Source organism: Cololabis saira, chromosome 10 (assembly GCF_033807715.1).
Source record: "Cololabis saira isolate AMF1-May2022 chromosome 10, fColSai1.1, whole genome shotgun sequence".
Lineage (NCBI taxonomy): Eukaryota > Metazoa > Chordata > Actinopteri > Beloniformes > Belonidae > Cololabis > Cololabis saira.
Genome location: NC_084596.1, coordinates 48,097,236 through 48,116,854, shown reverse-complemented (window position 1 = coordinate 48,116,854; position 19,619 = coordinate 48,097,236). Strand labels below are relative to the sequence as shown.

The 19,619-nt window shown below is 47.4% G+C and overlaps 1 protein-coding gene across 10 annotated transcripts in view; it reads left to right on the top strand.

Annotated features, from left to right (window-relative positions):
- The window catches only part of amph (amphiphysin), a 66,727-nt gene that overhangs the window by 20,941 nt on the left and 26,167 nt on the right, over positions 1–19,619 (top strand). For all 10 annotated transcript variants that reach the window (XM_061733063.1, XM_061733070.1, XM_061733067.1 and 7 more), the window contains exon 10: positions 10,424–10,562. In XM_061733063.1, the coding sequence (XP_061589047.1) occupies positions 10,424–10,562 (139 nt within the window). The remainder of the gene's footprint in view (positions 1–10,423; positions 10,563–19,619) is intronic.

The following is a 19,619-nucleotide window of genomic DNA, read 5'->3' as shown; positions in this document are numbered from 1 at the left end:
AGGGTGCTCGAGGGCGCATGGGAGTTTGCCCAACCAGTCCACATGTGTTTTGTGGACTTGGAGAAGGCTTTCGACCGTGTCCCACGTGGCATCCTGTGGGGGGTGCTCCGAGAGTATGGGGTCGGAGGCCCTCTGCTGAGGGCTGTACGGTCCCTGTATGACCGGAGCAGGAGCTTGGTTCGCATTGCCGGCAGTAAGTCAGACCTGTTCCCGGTGCGTGTTGGACTCCGGCAGGGCTGCCCTTTGTCACCGGTTCTGTTCATTATTTTTATGGACAGAATTTCTAGGCACTTGATTTCATCTCTGCTTTTTGCAGATGATGTGGTCTTGTTGGCTCCCTCGAGCCAGGACTTTCAGCATGCACTGGGGCGGTTTGCAGCCGAGTGTGAAGCAGCTGGGATGAGAATCAGCACCTCTAAGTCTGAGGCCATGGTTCTCGACCGGAAAAAGGTGGCTTGCACCCTCCAGGTCGGGGGAGAGTTCCTGCCTCAGGTGGAGGAGTTTAAGTATCTTGGGGTCTTGTTCACGAGTGAGGGGAGAACGGAGCGCTCGGTTTACCGGTCGATCTACGTTCCCACCCTCACCTATGGTCATGAACTCTGGGTCATGACCGAAAGAACGGGATCCCGGATACAAGCGGCCGCAATGAGTTTCCTCCGCAGGGTGGCGGGGCGCTCCCTTAGAGATAGGGTGAGGAGCTCTGTCACCCGGGAGGAGCTCGGAGTAGAGCCGCTGCTCCTCCACATCGAGAGGAGCCAGCTGAGGTGGCTCGGGCACCTGTATAGGATGCCCCCTGGACGCCTCCCTCGTGAGGTGTTCCGGGCATGTCCCACCGGGAGGAGGCCCCGAGGAAGACCCAGGACACGCTGGAGTGACTTGGCTGGCCTGGGAACGCCTTGGAGTCCCCCCGGAAGAGCTGGAGGAAGTGTCCGGGGAGAGGGAAGTCTGGGGATCCCTGCTCCGACTGCTGCCCCCGCGACGGACTCGGATAATGCGGTGGACAATGGATGGATGGGAATTTAAGATTATCGCTTTCAACATCCATATGAATATTAAAATCACCCACTATGATGAATTTATCTGTACTGATCAATAATCCAGAAAGGAAATCTGAAAATTCAGACAGAAACTCTAGATAAGCACCAGAAGGGGGCTTCTCTGATTTCCAGCTCGGAAATTTCAGACTAAGCGTGAGGCTTTCAAATGTATTATAATTGGACTTAGGTTAAATTTTTGTTTGGAGACTGGAGTTATAAATTGCTGCGACTCCTCCGCCTCGGCCCGTGTTTCTAGGAATGTGATGATTAAAATAGCCGGGTGGAGTCGATTCGTTCAAACTAACATACTCTTCCTCCTGTAACTATGTTTCTGTTAAGCAGAAAACATCACTCCTACTCTCTGTAATTATATAATTTACTAACAGAGCTTAACGATCGTATATTTAGTAGTCCGCATTTAATTTTTCGGTCTCTTATCGGTACCAAATGTGCATTGGTTTTAATCTTTACAAGATTATTTTGGTTAACGCCTCTATAACGCCGCACCTGGTGAACTTTTGGAGGGCGGGGAACTGCAACCACTTCTATTTTGCTAGGCACCTGGTTAGAGTTGCCAATTACATCATGTAATCCTATAGTTTTAGAGTCGCCAATTACATAATGCAATCCTACAGTTTTGTTGGCAGGCGTCTCAGCTCCAGCAAAGTGATCGGGACTGTTTGGTTAAGTTACCTGTGGAACCTTCAGCCATGTTTGGTTCAAATGCAGCTCAGTTATTGCAGCACGCACGGGAAAATCGCCGCTGCGCACAAGAGGTTTCGGGCCTCTCCAGGCGCTCCAGGGAAGGCTTCAGGCGGGCAAGAACAGCCGTCCTTCATCCAACACTAGAGACCCCAACATGGGGATCAGGGGACCTTAGGCCTCAGCTGGAAGGTTTTTCGTCGGCGTAACTCTCGCCATCGGGGGAAGAGAGGGGGACCGGCTCAGGGGTCCTCCAAGCACCCACCCCCCTCCTGACTATTCCCAGACCTCGCCCTGCCAGCGGCCCCTGTCAGCGAGCCGTTACAGGGACGCGTGGTCGGCTTTGGGGGCGGACCCATGGGTGGTTTCCACCATGACCCATGGCTACCGCTTACAGTTTTCACACAGACCTCCTGTGGCGAGGTTGGCCATTTACACTACTGTGACCAACCCTCAACATGCAGAGGTTCTGCGGGAGGAGTTGTCCTCCCTTTTGGAAAAAGACGCCATAAGGGAGGTGGAGTGCGGGGATCATCAGGCTGGGTTTTTTTCTCCTGCTAATTCTTGGTCCCCAAGCGGGACGGGGGACTTCGTCCGGTTCTGGACCTCAGGGGGCTCAACAAATATCTTCGTCCCCTGAGGTGCAGGATGTTGACGATTCCCAGGGTGCAGCAAGCCATTACCATGGCTATTCTTGAATTACAAGAATAGCAAGCTCCAGCCTTCCCAGGTGACAACCATCCTGGGCACGGTTCTGGACTCCAGGAGGGCGGTTATCCCGCTGACTCTGGAGAGGCAGCAGGCCTTCACGGTCTGCCTCAGCCACTTTCAGCTGCACTCTCGGGTCAGCTGGAGGCTCTGCCTTCGTCTCATGGGCCTGATGGCAGCCATGGTGCAGGTTGTCCCTCTTGTCCTCCTGTATATGCGACCTGTCCAACGGTGTCCACAGATGTCCCGCCAGATCACAGTTGTGGTTTCTCGGAGGCTCCACAAGGCCCTCTCCTGGTGGAAGGATCTGGCCAATGTGGCGAACGGGAGTGCTCTGGGACCGGTGGTGTATCGCTGGTGCAAACTGGTTCACAGACGCATCCCAAATAGGCTGGGGTGCTGTCCACGAAGGCTGTGGGGTCAACAGCCGCTGGAGTGGTCGCTGGATGTCCCAGCACGTAAACGTCTTGGAGCTGACAGCTGTCCTTTTGGCACTCCGACAGTTCCTGCCAAGAATAAGAGGTCACCATGTCATCGTCAGGACCGACAGCACTGTAGCAGTGCCCTATATCAACAGACAGGGGGGTCTGGGCTCCCCCGTCCTATGCAAGCTGGCAACCACACTGTGGCAGTGGGCTCACCCCCTCTTCTGTTCGCTCAGGGCTGTGCACGTGCCAGGACCGTTGAACACAGCAGCAGATCTCATGTCGAGAGGAGGGCCGACACCGGGGAAGTGGAGACTCCATCCTCAGGTGGTCGAGGAGATCTGGCGTCGCTTCGGCAGGGCGGACGTCGACCTGCTTGCTTCCAGGGAGTCGACACATTGTCGCCTCTTCTTTTCCCTGAAAAATGACAATCCTCCCCTGGGGGGGGATGCGCTGGCGCACCCATGGCCTCGGGGCCTTCTATATGCCTTCCCCCCATTCACTCTTCTTCAGCCTCTCCTTCACAGGATTCAAGTGGAAGGGGTGAGGCTGATTCTGGTGGTTCCTCTTTGGCCCCACATTCTGTGGTTTTCGGCAATTCCACCTCTCCTGGACGGCACATCATGGGTTCTCCCGCTTCGGCGAGACCTTCTGTCCCAGGCGAGCGGAGCCCTGTTCCACCCCTTCCCAGCAGGGCTCAGACTGGTGGCCTTGCCCCTGAGAGGGACGGGCTCCTGGCTTTAGTGCCCAGGCACCTTCCACTAGGGCTGCCTACTCATACCGTTGGGGGGTATTTACCACTTGGTGTGGGGCTCACCAGATGGATCCCTATTCAGCCACCGCCCGGGGCATCCTGTCATTCTTGCAGTTTCAATTGGAGGCTGGGAAGTCTGCCGCCACCCTGCGAGGTATGGTGGCAGCTGTCAAGGCAGTTCGTGTCGGTGAGCATGCATTGTCTCCCGATGTATGCTCCTTGATTTCCCGGTTCCTTAAGGGTGCCCAGAGGCTTGTGGTTTGTAGGACTGGACCTTTGGTCCCTCCTTGGGACTTGGATATCGTCCTTGGTGCACTTCAGCATTCCCCCTTTGAGCCCCTTAGAGTTGCTGATTGGCAATGGCTTTCCCTGAAAACCACATTTCTGCTGGCTGTGACTTCTGCCAGGAGGGTGAGCGAGCTCCATCCACTGTCCATTCACAGTGACTGCTGCAGGGTCCTGCCGTATGGCTCGGGGGTTGTCCTCTGCCCCAACCCAGTATTCCTGCCTAAGTTCTGTCTGAGTTCCACCTGTCCCAGACGGTCAAGCTGCGGTCACTGTCCCCTTCTGAGGTAGGACAGAGCAGCTCCTGCCCATGCTGTGCCCTGTCAGGGCCTTGACGGAGTACATATGGCGCACGCAGGCCATCAGGAAGACCGATCAGCTTTTTGTTTGCTTCAACCCAGCAAAGGGCAGACCCTTATCTAAGTCTCGACTGTCCGACTGGATTGTGGAAACAATTCAAAAGGCTTATGTGCACTCAGGTGTGCCTGTCCCGTCCGGCGTTCGGGCGCACTCGACACGTGGCGTGGCCGTCTCATGGGCCTTGTGGCGAGGGGCCTCTCCCGCTGCCATCTGTGCAGCAGCCACATGGTCATCTCAGTCCACGTTTTCACGGTTTTACCGTCTGAATGCTGCAGCCAGCCCCTCCTTTGGTGAGCGGGTGCTGTGTGTGACTCAACGGTAGGCGGCTACATCGCTGGTTCCTTTTTTGTCTCCTTCGGTCAGCTTGGCGTCTTGCGGGCTGATTTGAGCGGCCGCTCCGTTTTTGACTTTTTGTTTGGTTTGTTTTGGTCAGTCTTGCGGCTTGCGGACTGTCTGAGCGGCCCGTCTGCCTCTCAGGCTTGGCCTTTGCGTCTTGCGGGGCATTGTCCTGATTGGTATGTAAATAGTGTAGAAGAATAGGAGATATCACTTTTCGGTGTACTGGGCTTGTGGGCTGCACCGTCTCCTCACGGGGTGTCTAAAAGAGTTCCCCGTACATATGAAATATGTAACGGAGTGGAGAGATAGTCTCGATATGATAGAGTACGTTTGGTTACTTTGTAACCTTGGTTCTCTGAGTGAAGAGACTATCTCTCCAGCTTTCAGGCCGCTCAGAGACATGTTTCGATCAAACTATCACTGATTACACGCCAGCACAGGTGCTTTATAGGTAAACCTGAGGGCGTGACCGGGCAAGCCGGTGTGTCTTAAAGAAATATCCACTTACCTTGACAGCAGGGGGGATCATTTCCCGTACATATGAAATATGTAACAAAGTGGAAAGATAGTCTCTTCACTCAGAGAACCAAGGTTACAAAGTAACCAAACGTGCCACTGTGCACCAGTGTACGTTTGTTTAATGGAAACAGAAAGATAAAAGGACACTGGAAGTTTATATAGACATGGCAAGAAAATGAACTGCAGGTGTGATCATGAACACAGAACAACGAACTTTGATGGGTCCATGTGAAAGACTGACAGGGAACATTAACCAGTACCGTGACGCAGACTTTTAAAATCTACCTGCCAGCCCCTCTCCTAGACGTTCAAGACAAAACACTCATTTTGTGCGACGGATAAAACGCTTACATGACCGCTGTGGCTGCAGTCGCATCAACACACGGATATGTATCTGATATAGGACCACATACTAAAGTGATAGTCAGATTTGAAAAAATGTGATATGTGCCGTTCAGAACGTCATTAAAAAATCAGATACGAGTCACAATATGGGAACTGAGCCAAAGAGTGTTAGGGTTTTTATGAAAGATCTGAGCCCTAAAAAGTGAAGATTATGTCAGACTTCTGCTATATTTATTACCATTTACTCTACTCTGATAATATTTCCTTAATTTTACTCTAATCTCACAGGTGTTTCAGATTCAAATAAAAAAATAATTTAGGAGCCATTATTTGTTTGGTTATTAGGCCCCGAGCACCTTCAGTCCGAAGGCCCTATTGTATCTGTAGGAATTTTTTTTCTTTCTTTTTTTTTTCTTTTTTCTTTTTTCTTTCTTTCTTCTGACGAAAGGAGGGCCTTTTTGCCCCTCTAAACGTGCCCAAAAAGTCAGCAAATTTTGCATACAAGTCAGGCCTGGCGAAAAATTTGATATTTAATGGTTTACATTAATGGGCGTGGCAAAATGGCTCAACAGCGCCCCCCGGAAAACTTTGTGCCTCAAGCCCCACAATACGGTTTGACGTATATGCACGAAAATCGCTACACACCTGTATCAGTACACAACTTAAAGAAAAGTCTCTTGGCGACATGGCCGAAACCGAACAGGATGTCGGCCATTTTGAAATAATTGTGTCACTTTGGCGGAATTTATGCCATTCCTTCGGCAGTTAATACGGCCCGAACCGTAACGTGCCCCCAAGTGTGTTATACATCAAAATGTGCGTCTCCATCCTGCGACAACACGCATTACTTTTCTCTTTCAAAAGCGTTACCGTGGCGACGCTAGACGCCAAAAAGCGCGCCCACCCTTCATCTGGTTGGTTCAGACAGAAAAAACTTTGCGCCTCAAGCCCCATAATACGGTTTGACGTACATGAACGAAAATCGGTACACACCTGTATCATGTCGCAACTAAAAGAAAAGTCTCTTGGCGCCATGGCCGAAACCGAACAGGAAGTCGGCCATTTTGAACATTCTGAATTAATCACGTAATGTTGGAGCAATATATGCCATTCCTTCGAGAATTAATACGGCCCGAACCGTAACGTGCACCCAGGTGTGTTATACATCAAAATGTGCGTCTCCATCCTGCGACTACGCGCATTACTTTTCTCTTTCAAAAGTGTTACCGTGGCGACGCTAGACGTCAAAAAGCGCGCCCCCCTTCATCTGATTGGTCCATATTTGATAGTTCCCCAAAAGTCACCAAATTTTGCATGCAAGGCAGGCCTGGCAATAAATTTGATATTTCATGGTTTACATTAATGGGCGTGGCCTAACGGCTCAACAGCGCCCCCTAGAATACTTTTCTCTGCCATAACTAACTAAGGTTTGACATAAAGAGTCGTGGGTGGTGTCATGGGACTCGGTATTGAGTCCTTGACCATAATTGGTGAAAATTAGCCCCGCCCCTTCTTCTGATTGGTTGTCCCGATTTTCTGCTATAACTTTTGAATGTTTTGACATAGAGAGTCGTGGGTGGTGTCATCAGATTCTGTATGGAGTCCTTGACCTTCATTGGCCTGAATTAGCCCCGCCCCTTCTTCTGATTGGTTGTCCCTTTTTTCTGCTATATCTTTTGAATGGTTTGACATAGGAAGTCGTGGGTGGTGTCATTTCTGATATGCTTATGGGGGCGGTGGCCGTGAGTGCGAGGGCCCATTCATCGCTGCTTGCAGCTTTAATTTAGTTTGTTCCTTTCTAGTTGTCACTGGTGTGCGGTGCAGATTAGGGTGGGTATTTGGCACGCTTAGTAGTATTTTAAGGCTCAGGTGTACTGGGTGGCCCGTTGATGGTGACGGCGTGACGTTTTTTTTACCGCTGTATGAGACACCAGCCTTTGACCAGCCAAATCACATAACTCACTTTAGAGAATCCTTTTCGGGACCCCCACATAAACTAAGTTTTTCCTATAAGTAACACCTTCATCCATGGACTGAAGAAAAACTCTGGAGTCAGGTTTCGGCTGGTGTTCCGTTCAAATACTGCGAAGGTCTTTATTGTAAGAATTACAATCAGTACCAAACACAGGAGAGCCGGCTTCCGGTGACCGACTCTGAAAACTTGTAGATTTTTACTCCTCTTTTATACTGTTTAAAAAGCAGGGGCCGCCCCCCAACTTCACCAGTCTTTCTCCGTTATGCGCAATCTGTCTCATTTATGCTCCCATCAGACAGGTTCTGCCTCAAACAGTGGGGCCTCAAACAGGCCCCACATCCATGACATCTCTGGTATATGTGTACAATTTAGCGCATACATATGACTTTCTGTTCCTATCTGTCGACATTTGGCCCCGCATTTATATGTCTTCTGCAACCAGCGGTTACAGCGGTTTGGGACCTCTGCGTGTGTGTGTGAGCGCGTGTGCTCCTCCCCGGGCCATCTGCCTCGTGAGAAGAACACACACACACACACCCTCCGTCCCCTCTCTCCCTCAGCCAAGTGCCAGAGAGACACACACACACACACACACACACACACACACACACACACACACACACACACACACACACACACACACACACACACACACACACACACACACTCTGTCTTTTTTCCTCCCTCAGCTTAAAGTTCTATGCAGATCATTCTGGAGTGAAAAGTTTCCAATGTTAGATTCCAACAAAATGATTATATATATAAAAACACCAATACCTCTACATCACATTGATTTCTTTTCAACGATGTAAAACATATTGGAGATGTGGAATTGATAACTGGTAACCTCACCCGACAGTGAACATAGCTGTGGACAGTCATTTATTCACTCACCCATCCAGCTGAGCGCGTTAAAACAAGTGTCTCACTAGTGGCTAACTGGTCGCCAGGATAGTCGCTATATCATTTATCATTTATTTAACAGAGAAGGGGAAAACAATTAAACCTTTCCTTTATTTTCATTCCAGATTTATTCATGCACACCTGCTCTGTCCTACGATGAACTCCCTTTATCATTTCTGTAGCCTGCTCAGCCATTTCAATTATCCTCTTTAATACCAAATAACCAGTCTGGTTCTTCTGATTGGACTTACCCTGGATTCACACCCAAAGCGCCACAGGCGTCATAGGCGTAGGCTGCCATTCATTTTCCATGAAAGCGCGCTGCGGGGCGTTGGAGTCGTCGGGAGCAGCGCGTTGGAGGCGTCCAGAGCGTCAATTTGAAGTTGAAAAATCTCAACTTTAGCAGCGGCGACGCCGAGGCAGCGTCCAATCACAGACCGGGATTCCCAAAGCCTGATGCAGATTGTACTTTCATGTACACACAAACATACACTCATTCACATGCACCCATGAGCAGAGCTGTGTACTAACTTATTTTATCAGGAATTAATATATTTAATTCAGCAAACTGACATTTTTGCCAATTTGACTGCCGTTTTTACATGAACTAAATGTTTTTACCTGAACTGCTCTGTTACATCCCTGTAAATTTACTATCTACTATTTATGAATATCTGGTACGGGGGTACAGAGGTTTAATTGAACGAGTATATTCCCTGTTGGAGGTGGCCACTACTAATTCACCTGTCAGCTCAGGTCCACTGGTGTGGGAGGAGCTGGAGCTGCTGCAAGTCTGATGGAGAGCGAGGCCCACCTCCATCGGAGCCAACCAGAGGAAACCTCTCCCCAACAAAACTGCTGCTGGAGCAGTGCTCTTTGTCAGTCGTCTCACACCACCCATGTGTGAAGACGTGCTGTCCGTTCTCTCTGCCTTGTTGTGAGAGCTTTGGGGCCAAAAGTTTGGTTTCCCTCAGCCTATCTGCCCAAGCAGTTTGTGGCCCTGCTAAATCTTGTTACTGGTTGAATAACTTGGGAAAGTAATGGAAGCAGTAAAGTAAACATTAGATGGCTCCAACGCCTGAGTTATATGTAAAAGCCTAATTTGTGAGGATTAGTTTAGAGTAGTTAGTTTAGTATAGTTAATATTATTGTAATCTTGTTTTGGTTAAAGGTTAGGTTTAGTTAGTGGATTTATTATTTTAAGGTTAGGGTCCAGTTCTTTATGCTTATTTCTTTGGTTTACGTTGGAGTTATTTTCTTTATATAAACTTTAGTTCTTGGGTATAATTTGTAAACTGCTTTCCATGCTGTTATATCATTATATAAATAATCACTGGTACATTGCAACTTGAACAAAAGAACCATTGGTCTAATTAAAACATATTTTTACTTGCAAAACCTGCCTATCATTTACCTATTCTGTGATCCCTAGTAAACAGAGTACGTAATATGCTCATGTGAAACACGTAACTGATGGTTGAAGAGCTAGATGGTCCCAACGATTTTAGCGCAGAGAAAGGACTCATAATGTAGGCAAGGATACAACAAAAGTAGCATCAACAAACAAATGTAAAAGTGTGTGCAGTGGGGCAGAAAGGCAGGAGGGCTGGTGGCCAGTGGTTGTTCTGGTGTTATTAGCAGTTCTGCCATCACGGTTCAGCTGTTTCTCACTTTGTTAGGATTCGTTACGACAAATAGGCCTGCACATCTGTGCATTTGACCCATTTCACCATGGAGAATTTGCAGGAATAAGTTAACTCAATCTTTTAGCAGGAATTTCAAAAAAAGTCTTCCACAGGAAGAGGCCACGCCCCTTATTAAAATATTTAAAGACTTTACGAGCCACTGATAACTGAAATGAAGGATGTGGTCATTTCTGAGACTTCTCCAGTTAAAACATAAAACAGTCTGTAGTGATCACTGAAAAATTTCACATCAAGCACTGTTTAGGAACATTTTTCTGGACCTTTATTCAGCAATATTAGAAGAGTGACATGTAAGAAAAAGTGTAACATAGAAAGCAGCTGTATTCCAGGTTTCAGTGTCCAATCAGAGGTCTGTCTCGTTCCAGTGATTCAGGGCCGCTACGTCTCGCGAGGACGCCATCGCCTCCAGAAGATGAGAGTCCACCTGAGAGTCCAGAAGCCAGCTCCAATCAAATGCTCCGTCCAGTCTCACCCGGGCCACCACGGCCCAAGTCCCCGATGCAGGTAGATGTAAAAGTTCCTCATTCGGGATCTGCAAAGGCAAGTCTGACTGAACCGGGCCACATGTTTCTGACTACAATTAAATACCTCATTTCTATATAACATATATATATATATATATATATATATATATATATATATATATATATATATATATATATATATATATATATATATATATATATATACCGCTGAACAGATCCTGATAGAAGTGGACAGACCCGGTAAGGAGAAAGAACGTTTGATACCGAGACTGCGCCACAGCTGAAGGCTTCCAGTTTGATAATAAAGGGTTAAAAATGTTAATATATATATTCTGAATCCACTTCTGACTTTTGAGATTGTAGCAATGAATTAAGCTGTAGCAAAAATGTCTCTGCACAACAAGAATATGTTCAGAAAGTGTGAGTCGTGCAGGACAAGGCGCGGCAGCACTGCCCCTAACCATGTGCTACAGTAGCAGGAGATGTGGAGCAGAAGCGTCCCACAAGCAACCGTCTGCTGGGCTCTGCTACAATACACATGAAGTCTACGTTGCCACTCGACTGTTGCATGACCACTTCAATTTCCCGCAGCAGATTGAGCTGGCAGAAAGTCAGGCATGAGGACGGTTTCAAAATAAAAATACCACAAAAAGGATCTTGCTTGTACACGGACAAGCCTGCGGAAGCTCTGAACAATGTCAGAGGGTTCAGATGAGATATGACCAATGCATGAGGATGAGTTCAAATGTCAAAAAATACATTTCATTTGACACCACTCATCCATTTTATTTATATCTGACTAAACAAGCAGACTGTATGATTTATCATGTTATCTCAAAGTCTTCACTTGTAATCTCACAAATTCTGCCAAGGAGGTGCCCAGCGTCTTAAGGTGCGGGTATACTTCTGCGTCACACACACGCAGAGCACACGGCGCACCCGTGACGTCGTCACGAATCCTTCGGACTTCTCCGTCTCTCCATTTGGTTGCGGTGCAGTACCCCCCGCGGCCACTAGTTAGCGATCTTTTTCTGAATGGTTTATCCGACTTTTTCCGGTCACAGTAAATCAAAGAAATAAGGACAACTATTGTGCAAAAAACAAAAACAAAAAAAATCACATATAAACGAAGAAAAAAGCCCTGGAAGTTCACTACTGATTCAAACCGGAAACCGGAAATGCTTCGCTTTCAAACGAACCAATCACAGCCCTCTCGGTCTGCGTGTGGACGGCGTCTCCTCGACGCGTAGTTACAATTTTCGGGAGGTGCACGTCACTGACGGCGCATGTGACGGCGTGTCCTCTGCGTGTCCAAAAACCACACGCCGTAGACACGGCGTCGTTTTGACGCAGAAGTATAATTCAGCCTTTAAATGCTTCACTTGGGACTTCGGTCCAGAGGCGTAGCCAGAAAAGACACTGGATCTGCCAAATTTATTTTCAACAAACGGAGCATTTTCATCAGAAATAATCAGTAATAAATATATAACACATAACAAGCTCTTGAACTGGCAGCAGACACAGGCTGCACATAATAACTTGAGTTCAACAGTCCCATCATTTGGGCGTGTCTCTATGATTATACTTACTGTATCTTATCTACCTGTAACACTGAGTTAACAAATCTGTTAGTACCAGTTCTAACATAAAAAGTCAACAGTAGTTCACAGCAGGTCTAAACATGTTCACACATATGACGTGCTCTCAAATTAATCGGTAACAAAGACTTTATATTTTGTTCTCAAAAAACGTCACAAAAACATAACCACACATAAACATTGTGTACCCAATGAGATGAACGTAGTAAAATATAAAAATCTTATAGAACCACAACGTAGGTATCCACATTACACAAGTTCAACAATGCTATTTAACCGTCTGATCACAACTGTTGGGCTTATCCTTCATCACGTATGATCATGTTGGTACATGATCATACGTGATCCAAAACCATCAGCTGGACCTGATGGTTTTGTATTGCAAAGCAACCAGTAGAGTAAAAGACAACCCAATTCCTGGTTACCTGTGCGCAGCTCTCAGTTTAAAGGTTAAGACAAGGCAATCGTATTCAGCCTCTCTGTAAGCTTTGTAGCTCTGCTGATGGATTTCTCCACAGAGCAACTTGTAACAGTTCATGTTGGGAAAAAATCTTTATGACAGGAGTTGAAGACTTCACTTATGGAAGGGAACTGATGTCCCCCATCCACTTTCAGTTTGATGAGTTGCCCAAACAGTCAATTCAGAGTTCTCCCAACAAAGTTCAACATGCCTGCTCGGCGCACGCAATATGTCCACGCATAGCCTGACAGCAATTTTTACAAATTGATTGATTGATCGAGTCAAACATTTTAGTAAGACAATGCATGCAAACAATGCATCAAAGAATGCAGCGGTTTTCTTGCATCTTTAGTGAAGCTGTGGCGTAGCCATCGGCCCGTTCACCTGCATGCTCGCTCTGTAGTTTTTTTTCTCTGCTTTTTTTTCTTTCTTTGCAGATTTCCAGTCACCCCTCACTGGGTTTGTGACATGTGTGACATATTAAAAAAATATATCATATGTATTTTATATAAAAAATGAGGTTCTTCCCAGCATGGTATTAACCACATGTGTGCAGACAAAAAAAAAAAAAAGAGCGTCGCTGTGTGACCCTGGTTTAGGATGGGTCAACATAGCCGTTACACCTTAGGCCGTTCAGAAACTCCTATGAGGACCACGCATAGCTCCTCCACTTCTGTTAGGGATAGTTATGTTCATAGATGCACCATTTAACCATTACTGTGTGATAGGATCTGATTTGTCTGATTTGGTCAGTATCAGCCACTGACATCGGCTGCCTGTCGCTGACATCGTTTTTGTTCAGGGCTTGCATTTTTTCTGTGCACGGTTTATTCCACCTTCTCTGTCTCATTGACTGCGTTTACATGGGAAGTTTAATTCCTCTTTAATTCAGAATTAAAATTAAATCCGATTTTAAAAAGAGTAAAATTACCATGTAAACACCTAATTTCGAATGAAAATGGCCATTCTGAATTAAACTTCATTCCGAAGTAAGTGGCTGGTTTATTCCGATTTTAAATCCGAATAGAATAATTCTGCGATCATGTATACACTCATTCCTCTTTAAATCAATTCCGGTCTTTCTGCGCTGCTCGTTCCCTCGCCCGTCTGTCTCCATGACGCTTATGTTCCGCGCTGGGCTGGTTTTCCAAACAAAGTTTCAAGATGGCAGCACGCAGTAAACGCTGGTCAACAGCAGAGACCATTTATTTAATACATAGCTTGGAGGACCTGGAAATAATTAAAAGAACAGATGGCAGGAAACATAAAAATTGTTTGTTTTTCTTCCGGTAGACGTAACTTCCGGTCCGCCCCCCTATCCAATCGTGTTTTCCATGTAAACCTCAATTCGGAATTACTATTTCCATGTAAACTCGACGGAAAATAGTTTAATTCTGAATTATTTAATTCGGAACCATTAATTCCAAATTAAAAAACATATAACCGTGGCCATGGAGTGTCTCAAAACCAGAGCAAAACAGGCTTCCTGCTGTGCAGTTTCTGAGACCACAAGTTTACCTGAACGTTTTGACACAACGTGTGAACGATGCCATAGCCTGCTGGTTTAGAGAGGCTAATCTCATCTCATCTCATCTTCTTCCGCTTATCCATTCCCGGGTCGCGGGGGCAGCAGCCTCAGCAGGGATGCCCAGACTTCCTTCACCCCAGACTCTTCCTCCAGCTCTTCCGGGGGGGAGTCCGAGTCGTTCCCAGGCCAGCCGAGAGACATAGTCTCTCGGCTGGCCTGGGTCTTCCCCGGGGTCTCCTCCCAGAGGGACATGCCTGGAACACCTCCCTAGGGAGGCGTCCAGGAGGATCTGGCACAGATGTCCAAGCCACCTCAGCTGACTCCTCTCAATGTGAAGGAGCAGCGGCTCGACTCCGAGCTCCTCCCGGGTGACCGAACTCCTCACCCTATCTCTAAGGGAGCATCCAGCCACCCTGCTGAGGAAACTCATCTCTAAGGGAGGAAACTCATCTCTAAGGGAGCGTCCAGCCACCCTGCAGAGGAAACTCATCTCGGCCGCTTGTATCCGCGATCTTGTCCTTTCGGTCACTACCCAAAGTTCATGACCATAGGTGAGGGTAGGTGCGTAGATTTACCGGTAAATCGAGAGCTTCGTCTTTCGACTCAGCTCGTTCTTCACCACGACGGTCCGGTACATCGACCGCATAACTGCGGACGCTGCACCAATCCGTCTGTCAATCTCACGCTCCATCGTTCCCTCACTCGTGAACAAGACCCCGAGATACTTAAACTCCTCCACCTGAGGCAGGACTTCTCCACCCACCCAGAGAAGGCACGCCACCCTTTCCCGGTGGAGAAGCATGGCCTCGGTTTTGGAGGTGCTGATTCTCATCCCTGCCGCGTCGCACTCGGCCTCAAACCGCCCCAGCACATGCTGAAGGTCCCGGTCCGAGGTTAGAAAGGCTAATTTAATAGCTAATTGCTAATTGTTTCCTTTCAGAAACGATTCATATAAAATGATGAGTGACTAATTCGTAAACTGAACCCTTTCGCGAGTGTAGTTTAAACCTCTTCTAAAACCCTCTGAATTGTTTACTCACAGCCTCCACAGCGTAACGTGATGTCCATGTACTAGTGACTATGGGTTTATTCTGAAAATTCACCTGATGATGTATCAAATTGTCATGTCTGACTTCCTGCCAGAGCGTAAAGTCATATCTGGGATGGGTCAGATCTGCTGTTAACACCTCTGTGTCTGCTAGGACGGGGAAGTTCTGTCCATCACCTTCAGTGTCTGTATGTGCCTTAAGAGTTGGGATTTATCAGTTTTAACCTTGATATCAAAACACAAGTGTTTCATCATTAAGAAAGCCATCGTCACCAGGTTAGGCTCCAGATCACGTGACCATGAAAAAGAATTAATCATCCAAAGATGATGGATTGATGCAGTTGATTACTGTTCCAAGAAAAAATTTATCAGAATTGCCTGGTCAGACCTTTATGAATATGGGAAATCAGAATCTGCAAGAAACTTGCAACCAGTGCATCTCTCTAGTTGAGCTTAGTCAGAGTTGGTTATGGTTGGTTGTGAAAACCATTAAAATGGTTGGTTTAAACATGAATATATACATGGAAATGCTGCTGTATTCAAATAAAAGACCACATTATACACATCATCATTTCTGCACCTCCAGAGTGACACTACTTTAGGATGTTAACTGATGCTAATGATAGCGTGATTGGCAGAGCCAGCATTTGTGTGTTTGTTGGACACAAACACACAAATGCTTGTGTGCAAATCAGTGTGTTTGTTGGGGTGGCAGTAGCTCAGGTGGTAGAACGGGTCATCCAATAATCGGAAGGTTGGCGGTTCAAATCCTGCTCTGTCCCAGTTGCTGTCGTAGTGTCCTTGGGCAAGACACCCACCTTGCCCCGTGCAAATGTGTTTGAATGTTTGGTGGTGGTCGGAGGGGCCGTTTGGTGCGATATGGCAGCCACACTTCTGTCAGTCTGCAGTCTGCTACAAACGTAGCTACCACCACTGGTGAATATGTGTATGAATGAATAATGGTCTAAATGTAGCACTTTGAGATTCATTGAATGTAAACTGCATTACAAGTTAAATTTATTATTGGACTGTTTGAACTTCACTGTAACTTTCTTTGACTGTTTTTTTCTTTTCTGCTTACTTTTGTCTGTCCATGGGTGAGTTCTTTGTCTACATATCCATCTGTGTTCAGTAGGTAGAAATCACCTGTGTGGACCATAGACAGTGTTAAAGTTTAGAGCCCATGCGCAAACGTCTGTGTATGTTCATGTGTCTGTGTATGTCCATGTGTCTGTGTATGTGCAGTTTGTGTGGTCCTGTAGCGAGCTTCTGAAATGTTGGGTCAGTGAGGTCAGCTGGACCAGATCCTGTCATAAACCAACAATGAAGCTGCTCAAGGCCACAGTTCCATTTAATCCATCATGTTTCACCTTTAGAGACTTTCAGGGTCAGTAAATCCATAACGTTGTGTATAGTAACTACGGTCCAGATCCAGACTTGCACTTTCCCTACCGACCACTAGGGCCTGGATACAAACCTGCAGTTCCCCTATTGACCACTAGGGCCTGCATCCAAACCTGCAGTTCCCCTATTGACCACTAGGGCCTGGATCCAAACCTGCAGTTCCCCTATTGACCACTAGGGCCTGGATCCATTGACCCCCAAGTTAAAAAGGTCCAACTTTACAGAAGAAATAAACATCTTTACAGTCTGATTCAAAACACAGTTTTGGTCTCCATAGTTAGAATTCAAAGCTGTGGCAACTGTAACATATCAGGTAATGTTACATAAAGTAATATATTTGTGTATAATTCGGGGGCGTAGAATCTTGCCTGCTGGAACAGCTAAGGTTTAATCGTGATCACTTCAGATACTTAGTGCTGTAGTGACGTCTGAGTTTTGAAAAAAGACCTAACATGTATTTACAGCCCTTAGTCATTCAAGGTTTAAAGAAAAATATTTTTAGTTGAGCTTTTAATTTTCCAGACAGCATGAAGCTAAGAGCAGCTCATGCTGACTGTGTGCCGGTTAAAGACGGGCAGATGTCTGCTGTCATCACTGAAATGACATCCTCAACCCGAACCCTAATCCAACAGCAACTCCACAGCTCCACAGCATGGTTTAGCTGGAGGAGCCGTGTGGAGCCGTGTCCGAGTGGAGGTCTGCTGGGACCTGCAGTCACTCAGCTTCTGGATGGATGTACTTAGCCTGGAAGGTTTGCTTAGGCATTTATCTGTCAGCATCAGGCAGGGCAATGGGGCGGGTCCCAATGGACTTCTGCTAGTTCTGGTTAAAATTCTACCACTCCTGACTCATAGTTCCCAGATCTCCTAGTCCTGGTTCTCAGATGTAGTAATCTTGGTACTCGGTTCTGCGAGGGCTGGCTTTTAACTCTAATAGACTAGATCTAGTGGTCCTGGTTTCAGCTCTGCTCGTCCTGCCCCCAGACCACAGTGAATGTAAAGTAATATTAATTAGCATTGTATTTTAGCTAAATGTGATTGACATGAGGTGGGCTATATGTCTTCCTATTTCCGACCAGAAAAAACCCTCTACAGAAACCTGTGGGATATGTTCCATGGAGTCCCTTTAGTTGTTTTTACACAGCATATGTTGCCTGTGGCAGCTGAGATGGACACAGTTTGCACCGGTGCACCGCCACACACACACACACACACACACACACACACACACACACACACACACACACACACACACACACACACACACACACACACACACACACACACACACACACACACACACACACACACACACACACACACACAGGAGTGTGTTTATGTCTCAGGAGCGCTTGTTCATGTGCACTCCTCTCTTTCCACGCTGTTTCAAGAAACCGTGTTTATTAGACGTTTATGTATTAGATCGTTTATTTTGATCATATCATTTTTGACCAGCAGTCTGAAGAACGGTGTGCTGTCTACTGGCATAAAATGCAGTAAAAACAACCTGTGGCATGATTTTACATAAATACAAAAATATATACACATGTAAATACTAAAATTATTGAAAGAGATATGTCAGCATTTTTTGGGAATACCTTTTTATCATCAGCTCCAGAGTTCCATGCATCCATCCATCCATCCATCCATCCATCCATCTTCTTCCGCTTATCTCTTCCCGGGCCGCGGGGGCAGCAGCCTCAGCAGAGATGCCCAGACTTCCCTCACCCCAGACATTTCCTTCACCCCTTCCTCCATCTCTTCCTCCAGCTCTTCCTTCCTCCAGCTCTTCTTCCTCCAGCTCTTCCTCCAGCTCTTCCTCCAGCTCTCTCGGGGGAAGTCCGAGCAGTCCCAGGCCAGCCCAGCATGTCCTGGGTCTTCCCCGGGGTCTCCTCCCGGGGGGACATGCCTGGAACACCTCCCTAGGGAGGAGGGGCATGCCTGGAACACCTCCCTAGGGAGGAGGGGCATGCCTGGAACACCTCCCTAGGGAGGAGGGACATGTCTGGAACTCCTCCCTAGGGAGGAGGGACATGCTTGGAACTCCTCCCTAGGGAGGAGGGACATGCTTGGAACACCTCCCTAGGGAGGAGGGACATGCCTGGCACTCCTCCCTAGGGAGGATGGACATGCCTGGAACACCTCCCTAGGGAGGAGGGACATGCCTGGAACACCTCCCTAAGGAGGAGGGACATGCCTGGAACACCTCCCTAGGAAGGAGGGACATGCCTGGAACTCCTCCCTAGGGAGGAGGGACATGCCTGGAACACCTCCCTAGGGAGGCGTCCAGGAGGATCGGGTACAGATGTCCAAGCCACCTCAGCTGACTCCTCTCAATGTGAAGGAGCAGCGGCTTGACTCCGAACTTGTATCTGCGATCTCGTCCTTTCGGTCACTACCCAAAGTTCATGACCATAGGTGAGGGTAGGTGCGTAGATTGACCGGTAAATCGAGAGCTTCACCTTTCGACTCAGCTCCTTCTTCACCACGACGGTCCGGTACATCGACCGCATAACTACGGACGCTGCACCGATCCGTCTGTCAATCTCCCGCTCCATCGTTCCTTCACTCGTGAACAAGACCCCGAGATACTTGAACTCCTCCACATGAGGCAGGACTTCTCCACCCACCCGGAGAAGGCACGCCACCCTGGTCTGCGAGTAAACCAAACCCTAAACCCTGACAGAGCTGATGGAGTGCTGGTTCTAGATGAGGTTCGCTGACAGCAGTATGTATTTCAGCCAGAAATCTTCTGTCCTTGGAACAGTTGGCCCTGCCACTAATGGAGGGTCCTGTTCCTGCAGCAGGCCACTCCTCATTACTGCACAACTCTGAGATCAGCCCTTGCTTCCAGTTCTGAAGAAGTTAATGCATGTTTCCTTTTCCCCGGTTTGTCTTTCATGAATAGAATGCAAACATCAACAACTGTGTTTTAAAGATGATTCAATCCAGGTTTGAGAAGAACCAGAAGCTAACTTGATCAGCAGACAGAAACTAACCATCTTTGCTTTACATACCAAATCTGGGTGTGATGAAACA